Here is a 25,579-nt window from a genome sequence, read left to right as displayed (position 1 = left end):
TTTTTGAGTAATCACAGTGAAAAGATAAATAAAATCCCATTAAATATATTTGGGATCCAAAAGGAGCCCCACTCAGAAAGTGATACACTTTTATTAGTTGTTTTTTTTCAACACTTAAGTTACGAGCTCAACTTCAGATATATCTGTCGATTTTACGTTTGAACTATTATTTTGTTTGTTTTATGCTCTTTTGTCAAATAAAATGTTGATGTTTTTGTATGGCAACCACACAATATATGCAATATTTCCCACATAAAACATTTTAAAGTGAAATATTTGAAATAATTGGAGCCTTGAATAGGTCAATAATTCATTATAACATTGATTTTTATTTTTTTTTGGAGCAAAGGCAATGGCAAAAAAAGAAAAAAGAAAGATAGACAAAAGAAAAAAAAGCCTGCATGGTAGCTTTGTGTCAACATTGCAACTTTTTCTAGTTAGATTTCACCTCATTCCACTTTTTTAAATGTTTTTTTAATTTTTGCAATAGCATTTCCAGAATGTGTGGCGGGCCGGTAAACAATTACCTACAGGCCGCAAATGGCCCCGGGCCGCACTTTGGACACCCCTGGGTTAAATGGTAAATGGGTTATACTTGTACGGCGCTTTTCTACCTTCGAGATACTCAAAGCGCTTTGACACTAATTCCACATTCACCCATTCACACACACATTCACACACTGATGGCAGGAGCTGCCATGCAAGGCCCTAACCACAACCCATCAGGAGCAAGGTCGAAGTGTCTCGTTCAAGGACACAACGGACATCACTAGGTTGGTAGAAGATGGGGATCGAACCAGGAACCCTCAGTTTGCTGGCACGGCCACTCTCCCAACCCCGCTACGCCACCCCCCTGGGTTGTTCCCATTATTTGATTCTACCAAATGAATGGCAAATATTCAATATGGCTGCTGTTAATTTACCTTCAGCAGCACAGATGTGAGTCTACTTTAAAGGTTAAGTGGCAAAAATACAAGCCAGATGTGATCAAAAAATAGCTGAATGTAATGGAGTGGATCCATACACTCTGGATGCTAAAAATGTGTTGTTAATCTGTGATAGTTTCTGTGTTGTCAGGCAATTCGCTTATAACATATATAATATATACGTTTAGTTTTTGCAGTTGATCTCCTGACAAATATTTTAAGTATATGCACTTTTCAACTGGGCAACATAAGCATACTGTACAACACATCCAGTAGCCGGGAAAGTCTGATCTTCAAAATAAAAGCACGGCAGTAAAAAAACATCACAGTATATGTATAAAATAGTGCTACCATGATTAGTTGACTTAATCAAGACGTAGTCAACCATGAAAAATAATCGATGACATTATGTTTTTTAATTGTTTTATTGTCGACTGCCTATTTATTGTTGGTCTACTGTTTCAAACAGATTGTTGTTATTCACATTCATGCAAATCTGTGTGCTGTGATGGTAAAAACATCCATAAATGCTCGGGAGTTACATTTCACGAAAAAAAGGACAACAACAGGGCAACTTCCAATTCTTGCAAAGAGGATATTTCTTCGAAGGGAGGAGATTATATGCAGAAACACAACACAAGCTCAGCGGGAATGTCATCTCAGCAGCAGTGGAAATGTCAGCATGTTGTCTGCTGTTAATACTGCAGTTAAATAACTAACTAACTAACGAACCGACTAACATTGTCTATTACGCGTCATTGTGTAAACAGCTATTATTACGTGCAAACATTAAAGGAATGTTTCTCATCAGTGGCGATTGCTATGAGACTGTGAGGGAAGTTAAGCTTTCCCTGAAATATCAAAAGTGGTCAAATATGTATAATTGTGTGTATATTTCACTGACAAAACATGTGCTAAAATGCTTACAGCTCTTGTCCGGTATCAAGACCTTACTGCTGGGTTTGTACTCTCATGTTACTTTTCATCTAAACAATGTTTAGTAATAACCAAAGGGTTTAGCTTTAGCTCTTAGCAGAATTGAAAATGGAATCAGAATCTTAAAAATCTTATCAATTCCCACCCTTACACTCTCAGGATCTAAGTACACAGAGAAGATAATATACCTCAGGGGTCCCCAAAATACGGCCCGTGGGCCGAATCAGGCCCTCCCGCGTCCAAAATCCGGCCCGCGGGACGTCCCAAGTTTTAAAAAAATTATAATAATATATATATATATATACATATATATATATATGTATATATATATATATATATATATATATATATATATATATATATATATATATATATATATATATATATATATATATATATATATATATATATATATCCATCCATCCATTTTCCACCGCCTATTCCCTTTGGGGCCGCGGGGGGCGCTGGAGCCCATCTCAGCTACAATCGGGCGGAAGGCGGGGTACACCTCGCCACCTCATCGCAGGGCCAACACAGACAGACAGACAACATTCACACTCACACTCACACACTAGGGCCAATGCAGTGTTGCCAATCAACCTATCCCCAGGTGCATGTCTTTCGAGGTGGGAGGAAGCCGGAATACCCGGAGGGAACCCACGCAGTCACGGGGAGAACATGCAAACTCCACACAGAAAGATCCCGAGGCCGGGATTGAACTCACGACTACTCAGGACCTTCGTATTGTGAGGCAGACGCACTAACCCCTCTTCCACCGTGCTGCCCATATATATATATACATATATAAATATACATATATTTTATATATATATATATATATATTTTTTATATATATATATATTTTTTTTATTTTTTATTAATATTATTTTAAATCTCTCCTTTGTAATCCATTTTCTACCGCTTGTTACTCTCTGTGTCTCCTAGCCGCTCAGGCAAATCATATTGTCTAAAAATGCATTTTACCATAGGAATATATATATATATATATATATATATACATATATATATATATATATGTATATTAGGGGTTTGGGAAAAAATGTATTCGAATTCGAATCGCGATTCTCACATTGTGCGATTCAGAATCGATTCTCATTTTTAGAAAATCTATTTTTATTTTATTTTTATTTTTTTCATTTGTTCTTTTTATTTTATTTTTTATTTTTTTAATGAATCAATCCAACAAAACAATACACAGCAATACAATAACAATGCAATCCAATTCCAAAACCAAACCCGACCCAGCAACACATTGTCCTTTACAATTATAAAAGCTTTTTACAAAAATCTACTACTCTGCTTGCATGTCAGCAGACCGGGGTAGATACTGCTGAAATCCTATGTATTGAATGAATCGACAATCGTGTTGAATCGAAAAAAATCGATTTTGAATCGAATCGTGACCCCAAGAATCGATATTGAATCAAATTGTGGGACACCCAAAGATTCGCAGCCCTAATGTATATGTATATGTATATATATATATATATATATATATATATATATATATATATATATACAGCCGGCCCCCGGTCAAATTGTTTTAACCCAATGTGGCCCCCGAGTCAAAAAGTTTGGGGACCCCTGGTATACCTAATGAAGTGTACTGACAGAAGTATTCCATTTGGGACACCGCCATGTATAAAAATGAGTCATTATTTTGCAAATTGCTTTTTGCAGTCTCTGTTGTGACCTCAATAGTGACGACACAAGTGGTGTGTGTGGTGGTCTACCTGGCGGTCTCCTTCCATTCTGCATCATCCCCCTCTCTGAGACAGATTTCATCCAGCTCTGTGAACAGGGCATGAGGGATGTGCTCCTCATCACCATCCTCTGTCCCCAACAGAAACTGCACCCTCTGGGCTGGTGTGTCTGCTGCAAAGTACAAGTCCTCATTTGAGATAAAACTGCAGCTACGAATGTTATCGGCCATGCAAATCGAACAAACGCCTACTGTGCAATGGGGATTCTCGGCCATCGTCGGCTGTGGAGTCCCTCTCCTTGGATCGCTTCCGATGTCGATGGCCATGGTGACGGTGGCGGCGATGCGACCTCCGACCAAGAGGAACGTGCACCCCAATATACAGAGTACGATGACCTGGAGAGAAGAAGAGAGAAGAAGAAGCTCATTTGAAATGTTGTATGGAAAATGTGGAGTTACGGGAAAATCGGGAATTTTTGGGATGTGGTCAATCGTTAGCCTGAATTCTTTAAAGTTGGAATGTTTTGAATGTGGACTGTGGAAATAGTTACAATTCCCAAGATCAAAAATAATCATACAAAAAAAATATATATATATAGTTCGGGGGAAGTGGAAATTTTTGGATGTGGAAAATTGTTAGTACGAAATCAGTAAGGCTGAAACGACGCGTCGACGTAGTCGACGTCATCGGTTACGTAAATACGCGTCGCATATTTACGTCACACTACCGTCATGGCGGAGCGCAAAGCAGACGATGCGAGCGGTGCGAGCGAGGGGGAAAAAGCACGCCAAAAGTCGTCAAAAGTGTGGGAGTATTTCAATACACGGCCTAATAATGTTGTTGTATGCACACTGTGTCGAGCGGAAATGGCCTATCATAGCAGCACAACGGCTATGAACGAACATTTGAAAAGAAACCATCAACCATCAACTAGTCAATCGTCCGCGTGAGTATACGTTGTCATCATTACACAAAAACATGAATGTGTCATTTGTATCTGCTAGGGGTGTAACGGTACATGTTTTGTATTGAACCGTTTCGGTATGGGGCTTTCGGTTCGGTACGGGGGTGTACCGAACGAGTTTCTAAGCTAAAGTCTTAACAAGCTGCTTTGCTCCTTCTGCCTCTGTCTCAGCACCCAGCCTTGTCCCACCCACACAACCATCTGATTGGTACACAGAAAGCGTTAACAGCCAATCAGCAGTGCGTATTCAGAGCGCATGTAGTCAGCGCTTCAGCATCGAGCATATGAGCATCAGGCAGCGGACTCTCCCCAAATAATAATAAACACCTCCCAGTCAACTACTAGTAACATCACTATGAGCCCGTTGACCTTCTAGAAACTTAAACTGCAGCTCAGCTCACTCGCAGTCCTGGCTTGAGGTGAAGGCTAATTGCCTCTCAGTTCCAGCCACATCGACCCCTTCTGAGCGCCTATTTTCAGCTGCTGGGAATATTGTAAACAAGAAAAGAACCAGCCTCACCCCAGAGCATGTAGACATGCTAACCTTTCTTCATTACAACTGTTAGTCACTCACTGGAATGAGTAGAATTGGTTAGTGTGTACTGTGTTGCACTGGATGTTTATTTTGCACATTTTAAAAGCAATACTTAATGTTTACAGTGCTCCAGAATATTTAGATTGGCACTTTTTTGTATTGGATGTTTATCTTTATTTTTGCACATTTTAGCAAATAAGCAATACTTTCACTTTTGTTGAAATGTTTACACTGTTGTTACAGAATATTTCGTTTTGCACTTTTTTGTATTAGATGTTTATCTTTATTTTTGCACATTTTAAAGCAAAATAAGCAATACTTTTACTTTTGAAATGCTTATACTATTGCAGAATATTAAGATTTGCACTGGATGTTTACTTTTATATTTGAACATTAAAAAGCAAATAAGCTACTTTTAATTTTGTTAAATGTTAAAAGTTTTAAATGTTTACATTGTTACAGAATATTTTGTCATGTTGTTGTCAATGTTGACTGAGTGGCCATACTTTTTTTTTTTGTAAATAAAAGCCATGCCTTTTGAAAAAACTGGCCTACATTTATTTTTTTCATCTTCATTTTAAATTAAAAAAATAATCGGTAAAAGGAAAAATAATCTATAGATTAATCGAAAAAATAATCTATAGATTAACCGATTAATCGAAAAAATAATCTATAGATTAATCGATAGAAAAATAATCGTTAGCTGCAGCCTTAGAAATCAGTTAATTGTTTTTATGATAGTGTGGTTTGAAATGGTTGAGAAATGAGAAGCATTCATTTTCATAAGGAATGTCATTGCGGAAAATGGGGAATTACAGAAAATGTAGGAATATTTGGTACATCTCAATAAATGAACTGAACATTTTGATGTTGGATTGGTTTGTTTTGATGACAATAATACATTCTATTATGTTCATGATGTGTTTTCATTGACATGAGTGACCAAGTAAGAATATATTTATATTTTTGTCAAATATATCTGTGAATAACACACAATCTTAATAAAATAAAAAATAAAGAATGTTTGTTTTGGTAGGAGTTTATTTTTTCCCCAATTCATGCAAAGCAAACAATGCATGCTCAGAAAAGCTTTTCCAGCATTTGTGCTTGTGCGTGCGGAAGTCTAGCATGCACGCACAAGGCTGAAGATAATCTGAGCTGACGCTCCTCTCTTTTTTATTTCAGTGGCGCTGGACAGTGCTGGACTCGACTGTCCACACTTACCCAGCTCTCACAGAACTGTGCAGACTCTGTTCCTGCCTCCTGCACCACATGAAGTATTTAAATGAATATATAAAAAGGGGACCTATGATGAAATTTCTCTTTTCTGGCTTATGAATGTCGTTACCAAGTTGTATACACATGTTAAACGACGCATAATTATCAATTCATAAGGTTCATTCATTTTGACGTAAACTTGCACGCAGTTTTGGATGTTTTTTTGTGCTGGGTTTTGCAGTTGTGACATAACATCGAGGTGAATGTCCTTATTTGGACATTGGACATTTTGACAAGTCTAGCTCTCAACCAGAGGGAGAGGAACTCCTACCCTACTGCTTCAGGCTATGAGGAAACACAAAAAAGGTGGACAAAGTCTTATTTCCATAAGAGCTTGGCATGCACATAATAACAGCAACATGCAACATGCAATGATGTCGATTCTGTCAAAAGCAGCTTTTTTTATGCAGCTACGGACTTGTCCATGTTGTATCCTGCCTTCCGCCGGAATGCAGCTGGGATAGACTTCAAGGTACTGTACTTATAGTGCTCCACTCTTCCCACCTCCCAGCCCTGAATGGTGATGTGCACCACTGGGGTCCTCTTCCACCTGAAGTAAATGACCATGGGCCGCATGTATTAAGGCTTGTGTGGATTTCTTACAAAAATGGCTAAAATCCAGAAAACATTGTATACAAAATGTAAGTGCACGCACGCATTAATCCGCAGACAGATTAGATATAAGTGGTACTACATCAGGAAGAAGGCGAAGAAGAAAATGGATCTGGCCAAAACAGGCGAGGAGACCAGAGATAAAGTAGTGCTCATCCCGTTTGAAAAGATAGTTGCTGCAATGATGCGTAAAACTTTAGAAGAGGTTGGAGCTCATGGTTGTGACTCTGATTACCCTCAAAATAAATATAATTTGTGTAATTTATAACAAAATGTGTTCTTACAGTAGTCTGCTTATAGCCAGATTGGAGTTTCATATGAAAATTATGTAGTATTTGATTTGCAATATTTTAAATTTAAAGATGCCAGCATATCAAAAAGGATACGAAAGACTTTGACTCTTGTTTGATTACTCAACTTGGTATTATAACACAGGAGAGCTACTTGCAGTAACAGCTACGCAACACAAAATCGGGCCATTCCTCCACCGTCTCAGGTGTCATTGTGCCTCAACCACCGCCCGACTGGCTAAGCTGTGTTGGGAGTCACAAGACAAAATTGTGACAGCAATAGGTAGCGTATGTCCTGGGCATGACGTTAAAGTGCATCCAGCAGGGGAGGCACTTCCATGGGGTATTGGGGCACTAGGAGGTTGACCCCTTTACTACTGTTACCCCAGGTGGCCCTTGGCAAAGGCCTAGTACCTGACTGCCCCCTAGCCAGGAATACGATGAAGACCTCAACGGCGGAGCAGGCGGAAGACGGTAGATGTAAAAACTACCACAACGGCTGCGATGGCGGAAGAAGGCACCCCCACATTCATGTGGGCCCAGTTATGAGGAAATAACAACCCAAGACCTCAACGGTGGAACAGGCGGAGGATGATTGCTAACCCTATGGAGCGTCACAACGGCTGGGATGGCGGATGAAGGCTGCAGCAGAAAAAGGTCCCCAGTAGTCTTGGACACCATGCCACTGGACCCTGACCCGCATCTGTCAAGGATCGTGTGGTGACTGCCTGTACACCAGTCTCCCCATGTTAAACAAAGTCACGCACAGGCATCCTCCATAAAGGGATACCCCCCTACCAGGAGGATCATCATACTCGCTTCGAGTGACTGCTGATGATGATGATGAGCGTATGACCAATAGTCGCATTGTGCTTGGACACTGGGACTTCACACATAAGTGTGGAAAAACAAAAAACTGAGCTATTTGAGAAATCAGACTACTTTTGTGCATGGAAACGCTTAGCTCTATTAGGTTTTGCTCACATGTGCTTTCTTTTCATTTTAAAGGCCTACTGAAACCCACTACTACCGACCACGCAGTCTGATAGTTTATATATCAATGATGAAATCTTAACATTGCAACACATGCCAATACGGCCGGGTTAGATTAGTAAAGTGCAATTTGAAATTTCCCACGAAATATTCTGTTGAAAACGTCTGGGTATGATGACGTTTGCGCGTGACGTCACGGATTGTGCGGACATATTGGGACACCATTGTGGCCCAGCTATTAAGTCGTCTGTTTTCATCGCAAAATTCCACAGTATTCTGGACATCTGTGTTGGTGAATCTTTTGCAATTTGTTTAATGAACAATGAAGACAGCAAAGAAGAAAGCTGTAGGTGGGATAGGTGTATTGGTGGCTGGCTGCAGCAACACAACCAGGAGGACTTTGAGTTGGATAGCAGACGCGCTACCATGAGTACAGCTTTGGCTTCCAAACATTTGATCGCTTGCACGTACGTGCGTGCCGCTATGTGCATGTCACGTACGTAACTTTGGGGAAATATATGTGCTGTATGAACTTTACGGAGGTGAACGGTACTTTGGGCTGTGGGATTGAGTGTGTTGTGCGGGTGTTTGAGTTGTATTGGTGGGTTGTATGGATGGGAGGGTGGAGGTGTTCGTTATGCGGATTAATTTGTGGCATATTAAATATAAGCCTGGTTGTGTTGTGGCTAATAGAGTATATATATGTCTTGTGTTTATTTACTGTTTTAGTCATTCCCAGTTGAATATCAGGTCCCACCCGCCACTCACAGCATCTTCCCTATCTGAATCGCTTCCACTGCCCTCTAATCCTTCACTCTCACTTTCCTCATCCACAAATCTTTCATCCTCGCTCAAATAAATGGGGTAATCATCGCTTTCTGGGTCCGAATCTCTCTCGCTGCTGGTGGGAATGATTGTAAACAATGTGCAGATGTGAGGCGCTCCACAACCTGTGACGTCACGCTACTTCCGGTACAGACAAGGCTTTTTTATCAGCGACCAAAAGTTGCGAACTTTATTGTCGATGTTCTCTACTAAATCCTTTCAGCAAAAATATGGCAACATCGCAAAATGATCAAGTATGACACATAGAATGGACCTGCTATCCCCGTTTGAATAAGAACATTTCATTTCAGTAGGCCTTTAAATTCGTCGAGTTAGTGGTTTACGAAACACTCATAGCAAAATTGCGTTTTGAACTCCGAAACAAGAATAAATACAAATAATATCCAGATAATACTTAAATGGGAAATATTAAACTTTAAAAGTAAATGAAACAAACCTTTAATGAAATGATCAAACTTGATGCATCATTTGACTTGATCTGCTCCCTTGGACTGGAGTGCGTGCAACTTTTCTCGTTGTTTTTCGTAAAATCTTGCACTTTTTCGCTCTTCTTGATTACCTCTTGAGGAACTCTGAAGAAAATGTTATTCTTTCCATATTTTAAACGGTACCAACAGCCTAAAACAACGTAAGCATAGGACATTTTTGTTCGAGAAAAGCAAAATGCCGCTCAGAACGCTATGACAACAGACGCTCGCTGGCACTCATATTTAATGAGCCGGATGTAACATCAGGTGAATTCAACTTCAAAAAACACTTTCAGCTCGTTGGCGTTGACTACGTTTCCATGCACTTAATTAGTCTGATTTCTCAAATAGTTCGGCTCTGAAGAAGCAATTTACAACCCATGGAAACACCTTAATCTGATCATATTTGGCTTTTGAGAAACCGGACTAATACGCCTAGATTATGCAATTGGAAACCAGATCTCTTAAGTGGGTGTATGCTGCCAGAGGGGACCCTTCGTATTGCGCATGCGCCATTCTTAACGCGCGGGATGTAACCTGGAAGCAGATATCCATCCATCCATTTTCTACCGCTTGTCCCTTTTTTGGGGTGGCGGGGGGTGCTGGAGCCTATCTCAGCTGCATTCGGGCGGAAGGCGGGGTACACCCTGGACAAGTCGCCACCTCATCACGGAGCCAACACAGATAGACAGACAACATTCACACTCACATTCACACACTAGGGCCAATTTAGTGTTGCCAATCAATCTATCCCCAGGTGCATGCTTTTGACGGTGGGAGGAAGCCGGAGTACTCGGAGGGAACCCACGCAGTCACGGGGAGAACATGCAAACTCCACACAGAAAGATCCCGAGCCCGGGATTGAACCCAGAACTACTCAGGACCTTCGTATTGTGAGGCACATGCACTAACCCCTGTTCCACCGTGCTGCCCACGAATGAAGCAGATACCATTCAATAAAAACATAGGCAACATCAAGAATGAACAGGAGACTTTATTTTCTTCACCAATTAAAAGAACAAAACATTTTGAAGTGTATTGATGTGGGGGAAAAACAGAGATGTATTTAAGAAGTTAGCTAAGGAAATGGAGAATCCCGCTTTATTCGGATTCCAGAACGAAATATTAGTGAGATGGAAGAGAATAAAGCAGATATACTAAAGGCAAAAAAGAAAGAAACCTCTTCATGCGGCATTTGTGCACTCCAAACTGATTAGCAATAACTCTGTATTGCACACAACAGGCAAGCTTGTACACAGCAGTAGCGACCTTCATTTAAAGGCCTACTGAAATGATTTTTTTTTATTTAAACGAGGATAGCAGATCCATTCTATGTGTCATACTTGATCATTTCGCGATATTGCCATATTTTTGCTGAAAGGATTTAGTAGAGAACATTGACGATAAAGTTTGCAACTTTTGGTCGCCGATAAAAAAAGCCTTGCCTGTACCGGAAGTAGCGTGACGTCACAGGTTGAAGGGCTCCTCACATTTCCCCATTGTTTACACCAGCAGCGAGAGCGATTCGGACCGAGAAAGCGACGATTACCCCATTAATTTGAGAGAGGATGAAAGATTCCTGGATGAGGAACGTGAGAGTGAAGGACTAGAATGCAGTGCAGGACGTATCTTTTTTCGTGACCGTAACTTAGGTACAAGGGCTCATTGGATTCCACACTTTCTCCTTTTTCTATTTTGGATCACGGATTTGTATTTTAAACCACCTCGGATACTATATCCTCTTGAAAATGAGAGTCGAGAACGCGAAATGGACATTCACAGTGACTTTTATCTCCACGACAATACATCGGCGAAGCACTTTAGCTATGGAGCTAGCGTGATAGCATCGGGCTTAACTGCAGATAGAAACAATATAAATAAACCCCTGACTGGAAGGATAGACATAAAATCAACAATACTATTAAACCATGGACATGTAACTACACGGTTAATGCTTTCCAGCCTGGCGAAGCTTAACAATGCTGTTGCCAACGACGCCATTGAAGCTAACTTAGCTACGGGACCTCACAGAGCTATGCTAAAAACATTAGCTATCCACCTACGCCAGCCAGCCCTCATCTGCTCATCCACACCCGTGCTCACCTGCGTTCCAGCGATCGACGGAGCGACGAAGGACTTCACCCGATCATCGATGCGGTCGGCGGCTAGCGTCGGATAGCGCGTCTGCTATCCAAGTCAAAGTCCTCCTGGTTGTGTTGCTGCAGCCAGCCGCTAATACACCGATCCCACCTACAGCTTTCTTCTTTGCAGTCTCCATTGTTCATTAAACAAATTGCAAAAGATTCACCAACACAGATGTACAGAATACTGTAGAATTTTGCGATGAAAACAGAGCTTTTTGTATTTGATACAATGGTGTCCGAATACTTCCGTTTCAACCATTGACGTCACGCGCATACGTCATCATACATAGACGTTTTTAACCGGAAGTTTCGCGGGAAATTTAAAATTGCACTTTGTAAGTTAATCCGGCCGTATTGGCAAGATTTCATCATTTATATATAAAATATCAGACTGCGTGGTCGGTAGTAGTGGGTTTCAGTAGGCCTTTAAAGCAGTATCGGGGCACGAACTGTATTTTCCTTCGGATTTAAAATGCCTTCCATCAATCCCCAGAGCCTTTTAAGTGAACTCCAAATCATTCAAAATGTTTCTTTCCATGATTCTTTGTCAGAAAATTCCTTAGAAACAACTGTCTCACGCCAGTCTTGTGTTGCTTTTGACCTGCATCCGCTCGGAGACATTCTTGGTCGTGTCATGTTCGTGGCGCAACCTATGGTAATTTCTTGATGCTGTCTGCTATTTAACATCAGCGTAGCTATTAAAGGCCTACTGAAATGAGATTTTCTTATTCAAACGGGGATAGCAGGTCCATTCTATGTGTCATACTTGATCATTTCGCGATATTGCCATATTTTTGCTGAAAGTATTTAGTAGAGAACATCGACGATAAAGTTCGCAACTTTTGGTCGCTGATAAAAAAGCCTTGCCTGTACCGGAAGTAGCGTGACGTCACAGGTTGTGGAGCGCCTCACATCTGCACATTGTTTACAATCGTGGCCAGCAGCAGCGAGAGCGATTCGGACCGAGAAAGCGCAATTACCCCATTAATTTGAGCGAGGATGAAAGATTTGTGGATGAGGAAAGTGAGAGTGAAGGATTAGAGGGCAGTGGAAGCGATTCAGATAGGGAAGATGCTGTGAGAGGCGGGTGGGACCTGATATTCAGCTGGGAATGACTAAAACAGTAAATAAACACAAGACATATAGTTTAGTTATTTTAGTCTTTATTTGAAGGGACAATGTACAGAAACATTAAGCTCAAAGACAGATATGTTCTGTACCAGATTATAGCTAAATAGCTAATTTCCATCTGCAGTCCCTGGCTACCTAAATTAAAGGGATACAAAAATCATGCAATAAAATTATGACAATAAAAACATACACAAGTATTAAGAAAAAAGTAATAAAATGCCCTTTCATGGACACATAGTTAATATACAATACAACCACACCTTTTTTATATCATCACACAAAGACAATACATGCTTTTGTTCACATCTGTCATCATTTGTCAAAACAACCATGATTTTAACACACACACCTCACAATTTACAACAAAAATGCTCTCATGAATAAATATAATACACATGAAAACAGACGACTTAATAGCTGGCCACAATTGTGTCCCAATATGTCCGCAAAATCCGTGACGTCACGCGCAAACGTCATCATACCGAGACGTTTTCAGCAGAATATTTCGCGGGAAATTTAAAATTGCACTTTACTAATCTAACCCGGCCGTATTGGCATGTTTTGCAATGTTAAGATTTCATCATTGATATATAAACTATCAGACTGCGTGGTCGGTAGTAGTGGCTTTCAGTAGGCCTTTAATGATGGAATATTCGTAATCTGTGACAATATTACATCAGACATCAGGTACAACAAGAACGTGCTGTTGACTTGCAGGAAGCCACATATGCCTTGTTTTGGTGTGACGTCATAGTCAACCGGAAAAGCAATACATTTATCCGCGTTAAAAGTAAATAAACGCCCCCCCCAATGCACGAGAGGCACATGGTGTATGACCAACAGTCGCATTAGTGATGGGATCGGCAGTTCTTTTGACTGTACTGAATCACTAGAATCAGTTCCTTAAATTGATTCGTTCAAAAAATTCGTTCACCGAATTAACCCCCCCCCACCCCAAAAAAAAAAAAAAAATTGGGGGGGGGGCGTGCGTAGTACAGACAGAACAGTGCAGACATTCGCGCACTGCGTAGGGACTCGCGTTAATCTAACAACAACAACAGTTGCAGTAGAAGGGATAATAATAATAATAATAATAATAATAATAATAATAATAATAATATGAATCAGAATTGATCCCCAAGGAGAAATGTATTTTTGTTACAATAACTGTGTAAATAATAGCCTATGTGTGTGTACATACATTAGTTATTATTTTTATTTTAAATCTTCTCAAAACAGCCTGCTTACACTTTACCCCCCGCCCCTTCTTTCTGTCTCCTCTACTAGTCTACTCTCATTTTGTTTTCATGTGGCTTGTTTTCATGGGATCGGCAGTTCTTTTGACTGTACGAATCACTAGAATCAGTGACTGACACAGCGCCACACTGTGGCCGCAGTTCATTACGTGTACCGAATCTCTTCTGCAGTTCTTTTGACAGTACGGATCACTAGAATCAGTGACTGACACAGCGCCACACGGTGGCCAGTTCAGTACGTGTACCGAATCACTTCTGCAGCAGCAGTACAGTTTAATTGAAAATCAGCATTATTATAATGATGATGATAGCTACTAAACAACAACAACAACAACAGTTGCAGTAGAATGGATAATAATAATAATAATATGAATCAGAATTGATCCCCAAGGAGAACTTTATTTTTGTTACAATAACTGTGTAAATAATAGCCTATGTATGTGTACATACATTAGTTATTATTTTTATTTTAAATCTTCTCAAAACAGCCTGCCCTACACGTTACCCTCCGCCCCTCCCCCTCGCGTCGTTGCTGCTTAGCCTGCACGGATTTTCTTTAACTTTATGTGTTGAGATAATGGGGACGTGTGTTTGTTTTCATGTGGCTTGAGTCAACATTAGCCGTTAGCTTGGAGAATGAATGGAGAACGGATGCCAATGGCATGAAACATATCCCCGCGACGGGGGGAGAATCACTCGCGGCATTGGGGCAAGCAGAGCAGAGAGCGAGAGCGTTGACGTTCACTGAGTGATTCATGTCGTTAATCCGCGGTGAACGAATCGTTCGATCAGTCCCTCCCCCCGCCCTCTCATTGGCTGCGTCAATCGCCGACGTCGAGGGTTCAGTGAGTCACAGAATGCGCCAGTTCCACTCATACCGGCATGGTCGCGGCGGAGCTCAACTGAACTGAGAAAGGAACGAATCAGTTCATGAAGTGATTCGGTTCAGTACGTTCACTCAAAAGATTCGTTCTTTCGAACGAATCGTTCGCGAACGACACAACACTAAGTCGCATTCGAGAGTGTGCATGGACACTGGGACTTCACATGCAGGTGTGAAAATACAAAAAAAAAATTAAAATTGACAAATCAGATCAATTTAGTGCATGGAAACGTAGTGACTGTCTGCACCACCTTCCTGCTGCCTGGCCTTGGTGTTAAAGCCTGCAGGAATCATTTTAATGCCCTTCCATACGTCCCAAGTATTATTCTGATGGAGTCTGGCCTCCATCTTCCTACTGTAGGCATCTCTCCCCTCCCTTAGCTTAATTGATGCATTTCGGTGTCTGCAGATATTTATTTTATATTAATAACCTTCGTTTTTCTGAATATATGAAAAAACTTCTTGCACTATGCATTTTCCTGCAACTGAGGCACACGCTCCCAGTTAGTGCCAGCCTCACTCATGAGCGCACCTTAGTCGAGCTATAAACGTGGGTTCCATTGCAGATGTACTGCAAAACTGCTCCTATAATGCCCAGAAAAAGTGGTACATAATGGTCTGCTGCATGTTTCAAAACATAGCAAAAAGCCACAGGTGGGAGCATATAAACATAAATGTGCAGTGAATGAGTGTATGTATGCAAAAAACCTCATTTAAATAGGGCGGTCTCCACCATTTATCAATTGTACACACAGTCTTAGTAGATCACATGCAACATGGCAATAGTACAATTTTATAGAGTGCACACGATGTTTAGTATGTGTTATTTGGATCTTAGTGGATCAGGCCTTAAGTGTAGTCATTTTAAAACTGTGGTGTTGTCCCAAATCCAGTACTAGAAGTGACAATCACAATATTTACCTGCTTGTTTCCTTTTTAATGGTGAATTGGAACAACTCAGGGGTGCACTGCAGCCCTTTTGAGTGCAATGACTATTGTGCAACTATAACGGTCATTTTTTCATTTTTAATAATAAAAAAGAGAACACTGAAATTAAAAAAAATGACAAAAAAATATGAACATTTTTGATAATGAAAGTTGGTCTTTTTTTGCGCCTACCAAGCAAAACCACCTGATTTTGTAGTTTGATTTGTATATGTTGGCAATACAATGTAAAACGAAAAAACAGGGGAAAAAAAGGTTGACTCTGTAAAAGCAAGAACCTGACTGTTTTTATTTCACTTTTAATGATGACTAGTCCACGGTATTATGTTGTGTTTGTGTTGGTGCCAACATTGTGTTGTGTGAAAAAACCTTGCCTGGCACCAACATTGCCATGCATGGTTTGTCGGAATGAATGATGTTAGAACACAAACGGGGTTGTTACCTTCCAGTTCTTCCTTCTCAAAGTTGGTGTTCAGCATGGAGCGCGTTCCACCCCGATCCACCACTGCTTCCTCATCAGTCCTCTGACACACAAAAACAACGACTCATGGATAGAGCTGAATTCAGGTCTCAGAAGGACCATAAATACATCTAAAAAGTATCATTTTTAGAATGTTTCTTTCATAAGAGCTCAAAGTAGGAGGCTATGTCACTCGTAAAGGGGAACTCTGCATCACCGTAATATTTCACAGACACATTCTCCTACTGAGTGCCTTTATACGCATGTATTTTAGTCATTCTTCACACAAGATTAAAAACAATGCTTTTCAGCACCTCTGGCAAGAAGCAACTATGGTTTATGGTTTGAGTTCATATTGAACATTCATGCAATTAAAACATGATACATTACAATTTCCAGTTTCTCTTTTCAACATGTTTGAAAAGGAGTAGGAAGAATCCTACCCGTTTTCCATTGCATAGCAAGTGCTAACACGTTTGTTCACTTCCTGTTTTGAACTTATTCACAGTATACTCCATTAATAATAACATTGAAAATAAAAATTATAATAAATAGTGAAGTAAGATGTATATCATATAGTGAGATGAATACGATTATAAATAAATAAATGATAAATGGGTTATACTTGTATATGGGTTAATAATGGGTTATACTTACTTCAAGGTACTCAAAGTGCTATGACAGTATTTCCACATTCACCCATTCACACACACATTCACACACTGATGGCGGGAGCTGCCATGCAAGGTGCTAACCAGCAGCCATCAGGAGCAAGGGTGAAGTGTCTTTCCCAAGGACACAACGGATGTGACTAGGATGGTAGAAGGTGGGGATTGAACCCCAGTAACCAGCAACACTCCGATTGCTGACACAGCCACTCTACCAACTTCGCCACGCCGTCCCTATTATCAGTAAGTTCAGAATGTTTATCATGGTTTTTCTTCTTTGTACTTTGAGTTTGAACATTTTTTTAATATATTTTCATATTAGTACTCTGTTCGATTTCTTTATTTAATTCATTCCATAAATACATTCCACATACTGATATACTAAAGGTTTTAAGTGTTGTACATGCATACAAATGTTATACGTTTTTTTGTGAGGTTGTATTGCTCCTATTTTGTTGAGAAGAATTGTTGCACGTTCTTGGATAGCAGGTTATAGTTTGCTTTGGATAATTTTAGCTATTTGCAAATTCCTTATATCGTGGAACTTCAATATTTGTGGTTCAATAAATAAAGGTTTTGAGTGTTCTCTATATCCAACTTTATGTATTATTCTAACTGATCTTGTTTTAACACGGTTAGTGACTGAAGCATACTTTTGTAGTTATTTCCCCATATTTCTGCACAGTAACTCAGATATGGTAACACTAGTGAGCAGTAAAGAATATGAAGTTATTTTTGGTCCAATGCATATTTAGCTTTATTCATTATTGATGCATTTCTTGCCACCTTATGTTGTATATTTATTTGTATATGATATTTCCAGTTCAATTTATCATCAATCGTTACACCTAAAATTATTTTTATTTCATTTACTCTTTCAATGTCTATTCGGTCTATTTGTATTTGTGTTTAAATTCCTACTGTTACCAAATAGCATTATTTTAGTTTTACTGAGAGCTAAGGACGTCTGTTTTTGTCAAACCATCTCTTTAATTTATAAATGTTTTCTGTTTTTATTTGTATTAGCTTCTGTGTGTTCTCTTCTGAACAAAATGCTGTTGTATCGTCCGCGAATAACACTAACTTAAAGTCTCTCGTAACTTTACCAATATAATTTATATAAGGATTGAAAAATGTTGGTCCGAGTATTGATCCCTGTAGTACACCACAGGATATATTTAGCGTTGTTGACGTGTGTTTGCCTAGCTTCATGTATTGCTTCCTGTTGGTTAAGTAGCTTCTATTCCAGTTTAAGACCAACCCTCAGATGCCATACCGTTCTCATTTTTTGATTAAAAAGTTGTGATTATTTGTGTTAAATACTTTAGTTATAATAATAATAATAATAATGGATTATATTTTATATAGCGCTTTTCTATTATTAGATACTCAAAGCGCTATATACATAAACACTGCCACTGCACAATGTTTACTATCTATTGCATTGGTAATTGATTCTGTTATTTCAATTAAAGCTATTGATGTTGAAATATTAGTTCTGTATCCATATTGGTTCTCAGCAAGAATTCTCTGTTTGTTTATGAAATTGTCATATCTGTTATTTACCAGTTTTTCAATGATTTTAGAAAATTGTGGAAGTAAAGAAACAGGTCTATAATTAGTAAATTGGTGTTTGTCTCCAGACTTATAAATTGGTGCAACTTAACTATTTTCATTTTGTTTGGGAATTTGCCTGTTTGAAATGATAGGTTACTGATACACATTAATGGTCCTGAAATCTCTTCATTAACCTTTTTTATCATGTCCATATCCCAATCGATTGATGTCTTGGATTTCCATTGTTTCAACTATTTTCCCTTGTGTCACTTTCCTGAGGAACATTGAGTTAGGATTTCTATCTATGATGTCATTGAAGCCCTCAGTTGAAACTGGGTCTGGAATCCATCCATCCATCAATTTTCTACTGCTTGTCCCTCTCCTTTCCTCCAATTTTGGTCCAATATTTACAAAGTAATTATTGAAGCTTTCAACTACTTCCTTCATGTTGTCATTATTTATGTTTCCGTCTGAGAAGTATTGAGGGTAGTCCCTCTTAGTGCCATTTTTAATAATGCTATTGAGGATGCTCCATGTTGCTCTCATACTGTTTTTGTTCCTGTCTAATGATTGACTGTAATATTTTCTACATGTTCATGTAAGTTAGCTTGTTTTTTTTTATACTTGTTGTACTTATTTTCTTCCTCTGTAGTTCTTTGTGTTATACATTTTCTATATAATGTATTGTTATTATTATTGCATGTATTTTTTAAATCCTTTTGTCATCCATGGTTGATTGTTCTTTTTCTGCTTTCTACTGAGTTGTTTCCATGGACAATGTTTGTCATAGAGCATTATAAATGTGTTTAAAAATGTATGCATCATCAACATCATTTTCATTGTACACATTGTCCCAATTTTGCTTGTTTAGCTCATTTTTTAAAACAATCATACTCATAATCATAATCATACTTTGTGCATAGTCTTTGAAATGTCTTTTTGTCGCCCATGTTCCTCTTCTTGTAGTTTCCATCACATATTGTGAAAACCGGCAGATGATCACTAATGTCTGTTATAAGCCCACCACTTGTAGAATTATTATTGAAGTCATTGGTAAAAATATTATCAATAAGCGTGGCAAAGTGTCCTGTGATTCTGCTTGGCTTTGTGATTTTAGGATATAAACTCAGACTATACATTGTATCAATGAAGTCATCAATGGACTTTTGCTTATTAGGGTTTAATAGGTCAACATTAAAGTCACCACATTAGAAAAAAAATGTTTGACCGGTGTCCATAAAATTTGCTTTGATCCAGTCTTCAAATGTTTCAATAATTGACTTAGGACTAGGTGATCTATATATAAAACTGATGAATATCTGTTTGCTTTTTTCATGACATTTTTCAATGGTTAGGCATTCTAAGATGTTATCAATAGCAAATGGCATGGTTTTTTTTACCACTTTGTAGTTCAGGTTCTTCATCACGTACACGGCTACACTTCTTCTGTTTTTGTTGGTTCTATTGATGTGATTTAGTTTAAACCCTTCCATATCAAAATCCATTCCTTTTTTTATAATCAATCCATGTTTCTGTGACAGCGATCACTTTGAAGGGTTCTTTGAATTGTTCCCAAAAGTGCTTCATGTTGTTGTACTTTGCATTCAAGCTTATGCTATTAAAATTAATAATTGACAATGTGTTATCACATTTAATGTTGCTGTTATATTGTTAATCGATATAATACAACAATTATTACTGATGTGGGAGAGAAAAAATGTATCTGGATCTATATCATTTTCCAAATACTGTTTTTATGCCCTTTGTTCCAGAAGTTTTTCAGTTCCATATTTTTTTGTTCAACAATCTTTGATGTTGTTTCAATAATTTCTATGAGTGTAGGTGGATGCGCTCCTGAATCCAGGGTTTCTTGTTTAGTGGTCCCTTGTAACATAGTAGTGTTGATGTTGAATCTAGGTGTTTGTTTTTCAGACTCCATTATCAGTGTCAACTTTAATATTGGTCCAGGTCATTGATGTCATTGACAACAAGTACTCTTGCTTCTGGACCTCCATTCAGCTTGATGTAGATTTTACATTTGGCGTTCCCTGAATTTTTCCCTGCTTTCTCTAATTGCTTGCTTTCTTGGTGATTTCAGTATTATGTTTTGTGAGGTGCTCCTACATGTACATGTTTGTACCCTTCAATTTCTTTCCTTGTTTCAGCAGTGCCATTTTAGATGTTTTGTTAACGAGATTCACGAGTGTGGCCGCAGTGATGTTGTTGTTTCTTTCATTCAGTGGGATATATGTTTTCATGGTATTAATGTAGATTGCACAAAAACTACCAATTGCTGTTTTGCTCAGGCAACATCCATTCACTCGGGGTCATGAATAAGAATAATTAATAAATAAAGAGATCAGATTTTGCCCTGTGACTGCTTTCTTGTTTTACACATTTAATGATGTAAATTTAAGAGATGGTGGTTTGAATTGTCTTCCATTTTTATACAATTGTTCGAGAGGAGCCAGATGAGGTGGTTCGGGCATCTGGTCAGGATGCCACCCGAACGCCTCCCTCGGGAGGTGTTTAGGGCACGTCCAACCGGTAGGAGGCCACGGTGAAGACCCAGGACACGTTGGGAAGATTATGTCTCCCGGCTGGCCTGGGAACGCCTCGGGATCCCCCGGGAGGAGCTGGACGAAGTGGCTGGGGAGAGGAAAGTCTGGGCTTCCCTGCTTAGGCTGCTGCCCCCGCGACCCGACCTCGGATAAGCGGAAGAAAATGGATGGATGGATGGGTTTTGATTGAGTTTTTAGTGGATGTTCTTCTGTTGATGTGATTGTATAGAATATGTATATTGTCACAGGGCAGTTAGTTACCGTGGTAACGCAAATGCAAGCACACTGCCCCGTGTACTGGGGTCTGTAGGACTTAAAAGGCTAAATTACTGACTTTGAAAAACAAGAGAAAACTGTCAAACCTAACAAAAAATATTAGATATTTAAACTGAAGTACAATTGTCTCTGAAAACACAGATTTCAAATTATATTAGAAATGAAAAGCGAAATGTGTTCATGATTTAAATCTGACAGATGATTCAAAACGCTTGATTCTGTTCGGAGGTCACGTAATATTGTGTAAATAAAAGAAGTTCACATGCAGTACGTTATAAGTTTAGGGTGGCTCCTGCTGAGCGTCAGAAGCTGATCATGCGAAGATTAATGAGCAAATGAAGTGGTTGTACATTATGGATGTGAAGTGAAGTGAATTATATTTATATAGCACTTTTCTCTAGCGACTCAAAGCGCTTTACATTGTGAAACCCAATATCTAAGTTACATTTTTAAACCAGTGTGGGTGGCACTGGGAGCAGGTGGGTAAAGTGTCTTGCCCAAGGACACAACAGCAGTGACTAGGATGGCAGAAGCGAGGATCGAACCTGGAACCCTCAAGTTGCTGACATGGCCACTCTACCAACCGAGCTATACCGCCCTCGGATGTGCTGCAGGATCAACAAAATTTTGGTGCACACACACTATGAGATGATGTTTTGGGTTTTACTGTACTTTGGGACTTTTGTTGGGTCAGCAATTCATAGACGCATGCAAATCACTGTCTATGCCATAGATACATCATTTCACATGTTCAAAGATACAATCTTTATACTTAATGATGGTCGCAACGATGCAGCTAATGGCGATTTCTACACTTTCTGAACAATTTATGTGTAATTTCATGTCTAATTTCACTTTCACTGTCACAAGCGGCTTAGCCGTAATTGGACTCTAACGCAGAGCAAAAAATAACTAAGAATAATGACAAAAGCACACTCAAAAAGGAGTCAAAAAAGAGGAAAATCATCATTGGCCCCTTTAAAAACTGTTGTCATTAGGGCCCTCTTAAAGAAGAGTAGTCTTGAAGCCACTCTACTGAACAACTATCAGCCCACATCAAACCGCCTTTTTTGTCAGTCCTTGAAAAAGTTGTATACCACCAGCTTAGTGGCTTTCTCCTGCCTAACAATATGTTTGATACTTTACAATCGGGCTTTAGGCCCCACCACATCGCTAAGACAGCTCTGATAAAGGTAGAAAATGATATCCGCCACACTCTGGCTTACTATAAAGCTGCTCCAAGATGTGGGAACGACTGGGGCAAAGCTCCAAAGGGAAACTAAGGCCCTTGCTGAGGAAGCAGAAAAGGGAAGCTTCTGGTTGTGGCTGAGGAGGAGGGATAAGTACTGGGGGTCAAGGCAATAAGATGGGTCAGCTGCAGGGGGTGGCAGGGAGACGTCCCTGCCACCGCTCCGCCACCAGGAGGCGTTCCGGGGTTAAAGAGAGCGAAACTCCAATGAGCGGTGGTCCCCGGCTGATGACCCTGCACCTGACCCAAGGCGCTGTAGGAGGCGCGTCAGGCATACTTGCCCAGCAGAAACAACACCATATCTGTACAATCAATTTGATACTTTACAATCGGGCTTTAGGCCCCACCACATCGCTAAGACAGCTCTGATAAAGGTAGAAAATGATATCCGCCACACTCTGGCTTACTTCGGCTGGACCCGAGCACTGCCTTTGACACAGTTGACCACAGTGGACCATATCTTAACCATATCTTAACTGGTTCAAAACCTATCTCACTAACAGGACATACTTTGTTGGAATGTGTAACTGTGTCTCCAAATGGCTATGACCTGTGGAATTCCTCAGAGGTCAATTCCGGGACACCTATTGTTCAACTGTCATTTGGTCAGCTAATAGTTTGAATCCTTCTAGATAATGTGTCGTACCACAACTATGCCTATGACACTTAGGTGTCACTAATGGCAGGTGAACGTTGGCCTGTTGATTCACTTTGTCCTTGCATCGAACAGATCAGTGTGAGGATGCAAAACAATTTTCTTCAGCTAAACTCAGAAAAAACTAAAATCATTGTCTGTGGCCCACAAAAGCTAACAGAAAATATTTGTAATCACCTTAAGACTGTCAGGTTAGAAATCTGTAGGTAATAATGGACAAATACTTCAACTTTAACAGCCACATTAGGTCAATTACATTGGCAGCTTTTTACCACCAATAAAATATTGCTAAAGTCAAAGAAATAGGAATAGGAGCGTGAAAGGTGCAATGACCTTCTCACTGGGCTCTCCAAATGAGCCGGAAAGCAGCTGCAGTACATCAAGAATGCTGCTGCTCGAGTCCTAACTAGAACCAGGAAATACGACCATATTAGTCCAGTGCTTTGGTCACTGCCCTGGCTTCCTGTTGCTCAGAAAATAGTCTTTAAAACAGCTCTACTTTTATACAAGTCTTTACATGGTCCAGTGCCAAAGTACAACTCCGACATGTTAGAACCCTATGAAGCATCTCAGGCTCTGAGAACCTCAGGTGGTGGTCTACTACTGGTGCCCAGAGTCAGGACAAGACATGGTTAGGCTGTATTTTACTTTTATGCTCCTAAAATTTGAAGCAGTTTTTCAGAAGATGTGAGACAGGTGTCAACTTCGGCAATGTTCAAATCCAGGCTGAAAACTCTTCTTTTTAGCTGTGCATATGACAACTGAAAGAAGTTTATCTAAACTTTTTGCTTTTAAATGAATTAAATCATAATTATTTTTATGATGATTTGGTTTTTTTTTATGATTTATTTGCATTCTTGAATTTTGAGCTAAAAATAAAATGGCCTTGCCTCTACTAAAGGCTTGCATGTACTTAAACACATGCAAACTACTGAGCTTGTGAGCTGAGCATTGCTACTCTAAATGAGCAAATTAGCTGAAAATAGATTTTTGCTGTCATGTGTATGCAAAATATGTGCTGATTGTCAGAACGCCTACAATACTGTGAGGCGTATTATATTATCCAAATATAATAATTTAGCGGACTCTGTTTTTCGTCTATATTTAGCAAGTTCAGAGGGGACATTCAAACTGGCATAGTTATGCACAAATAGCTGTAAGAAGGAGACGATCACGGTGCAAAACCAGACGATGGTAGGAGGAGATGCAAATATATTTGCAAATATAATAATTTAGCAGACGCTGTTCTTGCGTCTATATTTAGCAAGTTCGAAAGGGATGTGCAAACTGGCACAATTATGCACAAATAGCTGTGAGAAAGAGACGATCCCGTTGCAAAAACAGACGATGGAGAGAGAATCATGTACGTCAACATATGTATGCGTCAACATATTTAGACAGTCAGAAATAAAACAATATTAGACATATGCTCCATTCAGCAATGCCATTTCATAATATTATAGCTTCTGGATGACTTGAAGGATCATTAAAACAAATAAAATTGATTAATTTGGTGTTTGCTGGCATTTTTTTTCAAATAGCGTTTGTTTCTTCATATGAAAAAACTTCTTGCAACATGCATTTTTTTGCAGCTTTATTATTCCGGCTCACAACCGCAGTTATTGGTGGTGTTATTTGTATAACACCACATCTCTCAGAGTTCACCTTTGGCGTGCTAAAAAGTATGTTCTGTTGCAGATCAGTTGTGTGCTACACGTTTCAAAACATTTAAAAAACACCACAGGTTGGAGGAGCATTATAACATAAATGTAGTACTCTTAATTTAAATAGGACGGTCTGCACTACTTTTGCATTTGTTATCAATTGTACACACAGTCTTGGTAACAATCCCACTAATATTTAAAAAAATAAAAATTCACAAGCCTCTTTGTGTAGAATATTTGTATTCAATAGAACGTTTAATTTTTTTAAATAATTGACTTTGGTTTTTTGATGGTTATTCAATGTAGTATTTATTATCATGTTCAGTGTATTTATTAAATAGTGTATTTTTATTCATTAAAATGGTTAATAAAATTATTAAATGTAGTTTAATGAATGAATCATTGATTACATTGAAATAAAATAAAAAAATTCAAGCATGTACAGTTGGCCTATATGATTAAGTATGTGATACAGTATGTCCTGACTATAGGGATAGGGTGTCTTATATAACATAATACACATTAAGTACGTGGACAGTAACTAAGTACAAATGGACAG

The 25,579-nt window shown here is 39.2% G+C and overlaps 1 protein-coding gene across 3 annotated transcripts in view; it reads right to left on the bottom strand.

Annotated features, from left to right (window-relative positions):
- The window catches only part of LOC133654059 (sodium-driven chloride bicarbonate exchanger-like), a 111,227-nt gene that overhangs the window by 62,432 nt on the left and 23,216 nt on the right, over positions 1–25,579 (bottom strand). For all 3 annotated transcript variants that reach the window (XM_062054021.1, XM_062054023.1, XM_062054022.1), the window contains 3 exons: positions 16,373–16,454; positions 3,838–3,981; positions 3,617–3,758 (listed from right to left, as the gene is read on the bottom strand). In XM_062054021.1, the coding sequence (XP_061910005.1) occupies positions 3,617–3,758; positions 3,838–3,981; positions 16,373–16,454 (368 nt within the window). The remainder of the gene's footprint in view (positions 1–3,616; positions 3,759–3,837; positions 3,982–16,372; positions 16,455–25,579) is intronic.

Source organism: Entelurus aequoreus, linkage group LG07 (assembly GCF_033978785.1).
Source record: "Entelurus aequoreus isolate RoL-2023_Sb linkage group LG07, RoL_Eaeq_v1.1, whole genome shotgun sequence".
Lineage (NCBI taxonomy): Eukaryota > Metazoa > Chordata > Actinopteri > Syngnathiformes > Syngnathidae > Entelurus > Entelurus aequoreus.
The sequence above is the reverse complement of the archived record's forward strand: the minus strand, read 5'-3'. Positions and strand labels throughout refer to the sequence as shown.